At 46.8% G+C, this 8,036-nt stretch overlaps 1 protein-coding gene across 2 annotated transcripts in view; it reads right to left on the bottom strand.

Moving 5' to 3' along the window:
* LOC111520808 (SUMO-activating enzyme subunit 1-like) overlaps nucleotides 1-207 on the bottom strand; it is a 2,541-nt gene extending 2,334 nt beyond the window's left edge. For both annotated transcript variants that reach the window (XM_026447107.1, XM_026447108.1), the window contains exon 1: nucleotides 13-207. In XM_026447107.1, coding sequence (XP_026302892.1) covers nucleotides 13-99 — 87 coding nt within the window. In that variant the 5' untranslated portion in view covers nucleotides 100-207. The remainder of the gene's footprint in view (nucleotides 1-12) is intronic.
* Nucleotides 208-8,036: the final 7,829 nt, after the last annotated feature.

The raw sequence follows: 8,036 nt of genomic DNA, 5'->3' as shown, positions 1-8,036 counted from the left end.
CCGTTTCTGGGCCTCCAGTCCCCACAGGCGGATCTGCCGGTCATACTGCGCCGCCTCCTCCTCGCTGATGCCGCCGCCAGCCTCCTCCTTCTCCACCATGGCGCCGGCTCTTCCTGCCTCAGCTCAAGTCCCGCTCACGCCAACCGCCCGCCGACCCCGCGCGCCACCAACCTCCGCCGGCAGCACGCCCGGCGTGCTTCTGCCCATGAGTAGTTTTTACACTAAGTATTATTCAGCGTGCACATGATTTTTTAGTAAATCTTCAGATTATTTCTATAACAAGCCAATGTTATTTTAAAAAGCAAACACGGGCCAGGTGCGGTAGCTCATGCCTGTAATCCCAGCACTTTGGGAGGCTGAGGCAGGTGGGTCACTTGAGGCCAGGAGTTCAAGACCAGCCAGGCCAACATAGCAAAACCCTGTCTCTACTGAAAATAGAAAAAAATCAGCTGGGCATGGTGGCACTCACCTATAATCCCACCTACTCAGGAGATTGAGGCAGGAGAACTGCTTGAATCCAGGAGGCAGAAGTTGTAGGAACCGAGATCCGCCACTGCACTCCAGCCTGGGCAACAGAGTGAGATTCCATCTCAGAAAAAAAAATTTAATTAAAAAAATACAAAAATTAGCTGGGCATGGTGGCGCACACCTATAATCCCAGCTACTCGGGAGGCTGCGGCAAGAGAGTCACTTGAACTCAGGAGGTGGAGTTTGCAGTGAGCTGAGATGGCGCCACTTCACTCCAGCCTGGGTGACGGAGCAAAACTCCGTCTCAAAAAGCAAAAAAAAAGAGAGAGACAGTACAAGATTGAAGAGCCTTAAAGTGCTCTTAGAATGCAATGCATTAGCTTGTTTGAAGTCTAATTCAAATACACCAGTCATAAAAAGATGTTCTATTGAAACAGTCACTGAGTATCCAGTATCAGATAGTGTCAAAGAATTGTTAACTTTTAAGGTGTGGTAACAGCACTGCGTTTATGTAAGAAAATGTCTATACATTAATATTTTAGAGATGCATGCTAAAGTATGTAGCAGTGAAATGACACTGTACCATGACATTTGGAATGCCTTAAAATACTTGAGCAAAGGGAAAAATAAATGAATCTGTAGCAATATTTTGATAACTGTTGAACATAAGTGATGAGTATATGACGGCTCATTGCATGACTCTATTTTGCATATGTTTGATTTTTTTTTTTTTTTTTTTTTTTGTTGGAGGCAGAGTCTAGATCTGTTGCTCAGGCTAGAGTGCAGTGGCACAATCACGGCTCACTGCAACCTAGAACTCCTAGGCTCAAACGATGCTCCCACATCAGCCTCCCAAATTGCTGGAATTACAGGGGCGAGCCACCACACCCAGCTAATTGTTTTGTACTTTTTTGTAGAGACAGGGTTTTGCCATGTTTCCCAGACTGGTCTCGAACTCCTGGGCTCAAGTTATCTGCCCACCTCAGCTTCCCAAAGTGCTGGGATTACAGATTTGAGCCAATGAGCCTGGCCTAACATTTTTAATAATCATAAAAGGTAGGCCGGGCACAGTGGTTCACGTCTGTAATCCCAGCACTTTGGGAGGCTGAGGTGGGTGGATCATTTGAGGTCAGGAGTTCAAGACCAGCCTGGCCAACATGGTGAAACCCCACCTCTACTAAAAATATTTTAAGAATTAGCCAGGCGTGGTGGCACGCACCTGTAGTCCCAGTTACTGGGGAGGCTGAGGCAGGAGAATTGCTTAAACCCAAGAGGTGGAGGTTGCAGTGAGCCGAGATCTTGCCACTGCACTTCAGCCTAGGCAACAGAGTGAGACTCTCTCTCAAAACAAAACAAAACAAATAAATAAAAGTTAAAGATGGAGTAAACAGTAGCAACAATAAACGTTTAAGTTTCTAGGGTAGTTTCTTACCACTCAATTCTCATTTTCTCATATTGGGAGACAGAAGAAATTTATTTTCAGGTTGGAAACAAGGACTTGCTGATATTGATTTAAAAACTTTTTTTTAGAGACGGTCTCACTCTGTCACCCAGGCTACAATGCAGTGGCATGATCATAGCTCACTGCAGCCTTGGACTCTTGGGCTCAAGGGATCCTCCCACCTCGGCCTCCCAAAACCCTGGGATTACAGGTATGAGCCACTGCGCTCAGACCCTGATGCTGATATTTCAGCAGGAATTTTGTAGACAATTGATGAGTAGGAGACTGTGATGTGGGTATTGATGAGTTTTAGTGACTTGAAAATTTTCAAGAGGAAAATGAACGCAGCTTTCTTTGCTTGAGAAAGGATTCAGTAATGGGCTGGCTGTCCATCAGCTCTCCGTGCCTGGGAGGCAGCAGAGGGCAGGAGCAAGAAGTCTAGCTTTCCATGCAGACTGACTGGGGTTCCAGTCCTGTCTTTGACTCTTGATTAGCCACAGGACCCTTGATAAGTCCCTCAATCTCTGTAAGAGTCCGTATTTCCTCTATAAATAGGGAATGTAAGGTTTTATAAGGATAAGTCAAGATATTTCAATACTTAGTCCATAAATGCTCATTAACCATTAGCTACTGTTATTCTTGTTGCATTTGGGTCACTTATATTTCTTGGTTGTTAATTTTTTTTTTTTTGTAATATGACTTGCAGTTTCCTAAAAATATGTATACAGGGAAAAGTGAGAGGATATACCACTATCCAGAAGCTGGATAACTGCTCACATCCATTTTTATGGTTCTCTTTAATTCGTAGGGATCAGCCCGCTCTCGCCACACAACTTCTAGGATTCCCAGGGGAGATGGTGAGTGATCCTTGCACTCATAATTAACATTCTTATACAACTGGAGAGTGATTCAAGTCTATATTTTGAAAACAGAGGAAGTAAAGAAAACAAACATTTAAAAAGAGATTCAAATATATATTTTGAAAACAAAGAAAATTATAGCAAACAGGTAAAGTAGATATTTGAAAGGAGATTCAGATACACACATTCAAAAAGAAAAAGGAGGACAGAGTATTTGTTCACTGTTGTTCATTTTTAGAGTGTCTGACATAGTGAACTTTTTCTTTTCTAATTTAAAAGTAAACTTTAATGTCGAAAATACAACCTTGGGGAGGGCAGAAAGACCACACACAAGGCTGCCACTTCACCCTCGGAGGGTTGTACAGCAGAAGCAGAGGTGCTCCTCACTTCCCAGATGGTGGGGTGGCCAGGCAGAGGCGCTCCTCCCTTCGCAGACTGTTGGGCGGCCAGGCCAGGGAGAGGCACTCCTCACTTCCCAGAGGGTAGGGCAGCCAGGCAGAGGCGCTAGATAGCGGGACGGCCAGGCAGAGGTGCTCCCCACTTCCCAGACTATGGGGCAGCCGGGCAGAGGCGCTCCTCGCTTTTTTTTTTTTTGGAAACAGGGTCTCTCTGTCACTCAGGCTGGAGTATAGTGGCGTGATCATGGCTCACTGCGGCCTCAACTTCACTTCCCCGGGCTCGAGTGATCCTCCCATCTCAACCTCCTGAGTAGCTGGAACTACAGGCACACACCACTATGCTTGCCTAACTTTTTCTTTTTTAAATTAGAGATGAGGTCTTGCTTTGTTTCCCAGGCTGGTCTTGAACTCCTGGCCTCAAGTGATCCTTCCACCTCTGCCTCCCAATTAGCTGGGACTACAGGTGTGAGCCACCGCACCTGGCCATAGTGTGCTTTTATGAGAGGTCCGTCTTCCTCTCTCTGAGGATGCGCAATCCACATGTTTATACTTCATTAGGCCATGAAGACACTAAGAGGCCGGGCACAGTGGCTCACACCTGTAATTCCAGCACTTTGGGAGGCTGAGGCAGGCGGATCCCTAGCCTGGCCAATATGGTGAAGCCCTGTCTCTATTAAAAATACAAAAATTAGCCGTGTGTGGTGGCAGGCGCCTGTAATTCCAGCTACTTGGGAGGCTGAGGCAGGAGAATTGTTCGAACCTGGAAGGCGGGGGTTGTAGTGAGCCAAGATGGCTCAAGCCTGGTTGACAGAGTGAGGCTCTGTCTCAAAAAAAGAAAGAAAAAAAAAAAAAGAAAAAAAAAAAAAAAAAAAAAAAAAAAAAAGGGAAAAAAAAAAAAAAAAGCACTGTAAGAGACTCTGGGACTGGGAGCAGTGGCTCATGCCTGTAATCCCAGCACTTTGGGAGGCCAAGGTGGGCAGATCACAAGGTCAGGAGTTTGAGGGCAGCCTAACCAATATGGTGAAACCTAGTCTCTACTAAAAATACAAAAATTAGCCAGGCGTGGTGGCAGGCACCTGTAATCCCAGCTACTCGGGAGGCTGAGGCAGAATTGCCTGAACCTGGGAGGTGGAGGTAGCAGTGAGCAGGAATCGAGCCACTGCACTCCAGCCTGGGCGACAGAGCAAGACTCCATCTCAAAAAAAAAAAAAGAGAGAGACTCTGGGCCAGGCGCTGTGGCTCACGCCTGTAATCCCAGCACTTTGGGAGGTCAAGGTGGGTGGATCACGAGGTCAGGAGATCGACACCATCCTGGCTAACACGGTGAAACCCCATCTCTACTATAAATACAAAAAAATTAGCTGGGCGTGATGGTGGGCGCCTGTAGTCCCAGCTACTGGGGAGGCTGAGGCAGGAGAAAGGCGTGAACCCTGAAGGCAGAGCTTGCAGTGAGCCAAGATCGTACCACTGCACTACAGCCTGGGAAAAAAAAAAGACTCTGGAGGGAGAGGGACAAGGTACAAGGCTGGGAAAGGAAGACCAGACACTGGCAGCAGCAAACTACCACTGCAAACAAGGTAGAGAATTAGGGCTTCTAAAAGAATCCTATGTTGGTGTTCATCTGTGTTCTAGTTCACACCAATAGTCCTGAGATGACTTGTGTGTTGTGTGTGTTCAGGTGGACTTTTAAAAAATCCTTAATTCACCATGTTAGAGATTTCACATTCCCATTTCTTCGTATTTAATTAATTAGTTTTAATTTATTATTTATTATTTATTTTTATTTTTATTTTTGAGGTGGAATCTCACTCTGTTGCCCAGGCTGGAGTGCAGTGGCACGATCTTGGCTCACTGCAACCTCCACCTCGCGGGCTCAAGTGAGTCTCTTGCCTCAGCCTCCCAAGTAGCTGGGACTACAGGAGGCATAAACCACCATGCCCAGCTAACTTTATATTTTTTTGTAAAGACAGAGTTTCACCATGTTGCCCAGACTGCTCTCGAACTCCTGGGCTCAAGCTATCCTCCCACCCTGGCCTCCCAAAGTGTTAAGATTATAGGCATGAGCCACTGTGCCTGGCCAACAGGTTTATTTGTAATTATTATAAAGCTGTACTGCTGAAGCTTGTTCGCTGGAACATTTTGACTTGCATTGATGCTTTACCTCCCCGCATTTATACTAAAAACTCATACACAGATGAAAATGGGAAAACAGCCAATACTTGATTTATTTCCCTTATTTTTCCACTCTCAATCATATACTTAAGACCCAGTGGGGAAAAAAAATTCTAATATTCAGAATTACCAATAATAGCAAGAAGAGAAAAATATTTTGAGAATGAAGTCTTTCCCATCATAGTAAATTCTTAAGCACATTCTCCATGTAGGCAGTGTGTTAGCTGGCGTCTTTTGGCATAGTTGTTACACATTTTTCACGGGTTGCACACAACTTGGTGTCTTCAAAAGGCCAACCAGACAGGCCTCACTTCCTTCCTGCAAAACACCAATAGCTGCACTCTGGAAGCACAGATCTGTTTTTTGTTTGTTTGTTTGTTTGTTGTGATGTGGTTTCACCATGTTGGCCAGGCTGGTCTTGAACTCCTGGCCTCAAGTGATCCTCCCAAAGTGCTGGGATTACGTGAGCCCACCGTGCCTGGCCAGCACAGATCTGTTTTAAAGTCCTGAGCAACTTTTCGCACCAGACATTGGAAGGGAAGTTTGCAATCAAGAGTTGGGTGGACTTCTGAGCATGTCTACGTTCGGGGAGTGCCACAGTGGCAAGCCTGTAAGGATAGGGTTTCTTCATCTCTGCAGTACAGGGCGCACTCTTGCAAGCGGCTTTTGTAGTCAGTAGCTCCCTGAGTACTTTACCACAGGTCAATTTCAGGCAATTGGCTGTGTATCAGCCATGGTATAGAGACCTCCTTATTCACTCTCTTATCCTTCTATGGGGTCCTCCTCACTTATCTCCTTCTCCTTGGGCTGGAGCTCGGCGAGCTAGAGGAAGCACAGGGTTAGAGAGTAACAGTGGCATGGCCGCAAACACAATTGACTTCCCATCTTTACCTGAAAGATATCAGCACTAGATTCAGCCCCAGCATTCTCCCTTTTTCCACTCAGTCTCATGAAATAAGGGCAAATGTCAGCCCAATGTCAAAATAACTACATAGAAAAGCTAAAGTGAGCTGGGTGTGGTGGCTCATGCCTGTAATCCCAGCACTTTGGGAGGCCGAGGGGGGCAGATCACAAGGTCAGGAGTTTGAGACCAGCCTGGCCAACATGATGAAACCCTATCTCTACTAAAAATACAAAAAGTTAGCCAGATGTGGTGGCGTACACCTGTAATCCCAGCTACTCGGGAGACTGAGGCAGAAGAATCGCTTGAACCCAGGAGGTAGAGGTTGCAGTGAGCCGAGATCATGCCACTACACTCCAGACTGGGAGACAGAGCAAAACTCTGTCTTGGGGAAAACAAACAAACAAACAAACGGCAACAAAAAAGAAAAGCTAAAATGGAGAAGGCACCACAGTACAGCCTCAAGTGAGGCAGGGGGCTGTGAGGCTGTTCCAGTTTAGCCTCCCACAGGGGACTCAGGAGCATTGGAGTTAAGCATGAAAAAGTCAGTTCAGGGCCCATGGAGGGTAGCTGGCTACCTGGACAGGTTAATACCTGGGGAGTGCATCTGCTGCTGTCAGCCACTTAACCAGATAGAGCTGGGCAGGGTTGCACCTTTTGCCTTCTCACTACCCCTGACTGGGTTTCAGCCTCAGATATGGTTCCCTGAGATTGCACTGGCCGTAGAGATTAGGCCTGCCTGTCCCTAATGCACCCCAGTTCCACTTTTGAGAGAAGAGCTACTGTCACCCTGGAATGTGTTGCATCTTGCTTGTTGGAGTCTCTAAGGATGACCCTATCAAGAGGCACCTTTGCTTCATTCCTCAGTATTAAATGTACAATTGATCCTGACTTAACCCATTGTGATCTGACTTCTATTTTTTTCCTTTTTTTTTTTTTAAATCTCACCTGCTGAAGCTTCTGGAGTGAGTACTGTTGAGTTTCAATTGTCAACGTTTCCCTAGACCTCTCTTTCTGTAGTACCTGGCATAACACCACTCTCATCTGCAATTCTCTCCTTTTGGCTTAATGCTCCCTTCTGCTGCTTCTCTTCTTCCTCTCTGCCTGCTCCAACTTCCCCCCTTCATCCTGAAATGGTTGTGCTCTTTACCGACCCCTGCCTAGGCTCTCTGTCCCTTGTCACATCCTCTCAGAATGGTCTGCTACTCCCAGGCTCTATCACACATATGCCAATGACTCCCAGCACTGCCCATCCTTGTTAGCGCTGGGTACAGCTGCCCTTTGGAGCCCCCTCCACCAGGACATCACACAGGCACCTCAACCTCAGTAAGATCCAAATTAAACTCCTGAAGGTGAGGCGTGGTGGCTCACACCTATAATCCCAGCACTTTGAGAGGTCAAGGCGGGTGGATCATTTGAGGTCAGGAGTTCGAGACCAGCCTGGTCAACATGGTGAAACCCTGTCTTTACTAAAATTACAAAAATTAGCTGGGTGTGGTGGTGTGCGCCTGTAATTCCAGCTACTTGGGAGACTGAGGCAGGAAAATCGCTTGAACCCGGGAGGCAGAAGTTGCAGTGAGCTGAGATCACACCACTGCACTCCAGCCTGGGGGACATAGAGAGACTCCATCTCAGGCCGGGCATGGTGGCTCAAGCCTGTAATCCCAGCACTTTGGGAGGCCGAGACGGGCGGATCACGAGGTCAGGAGATCGAGACCATCCTGGCTAACATGGTGAAACCCCATCTCTACTAAAAATACAAAAAAAAACTAGCTGGGCGAGGTGGCAGGCGCCTG

This window comes from Piliocolobus tephrosceles, chromosome 16 (assembly GCF_002776525.5).
Source record: "Piliocolobus tephrosceles isolate RC106 chromosome 16, ASM277652v3, whole genome shotgun sequence".
Lineage (NCBI taxonomy): Eukaryota > Metazoa > Chordata > Mammalia > Primates > Cercopithecidae > Piliocolobus > Piliocolobus tephrosceles.
Note: the sequence above shows the minus strand (reverse complement) of the source record. Positions and strands in the feature narration are given on the sequence as shown.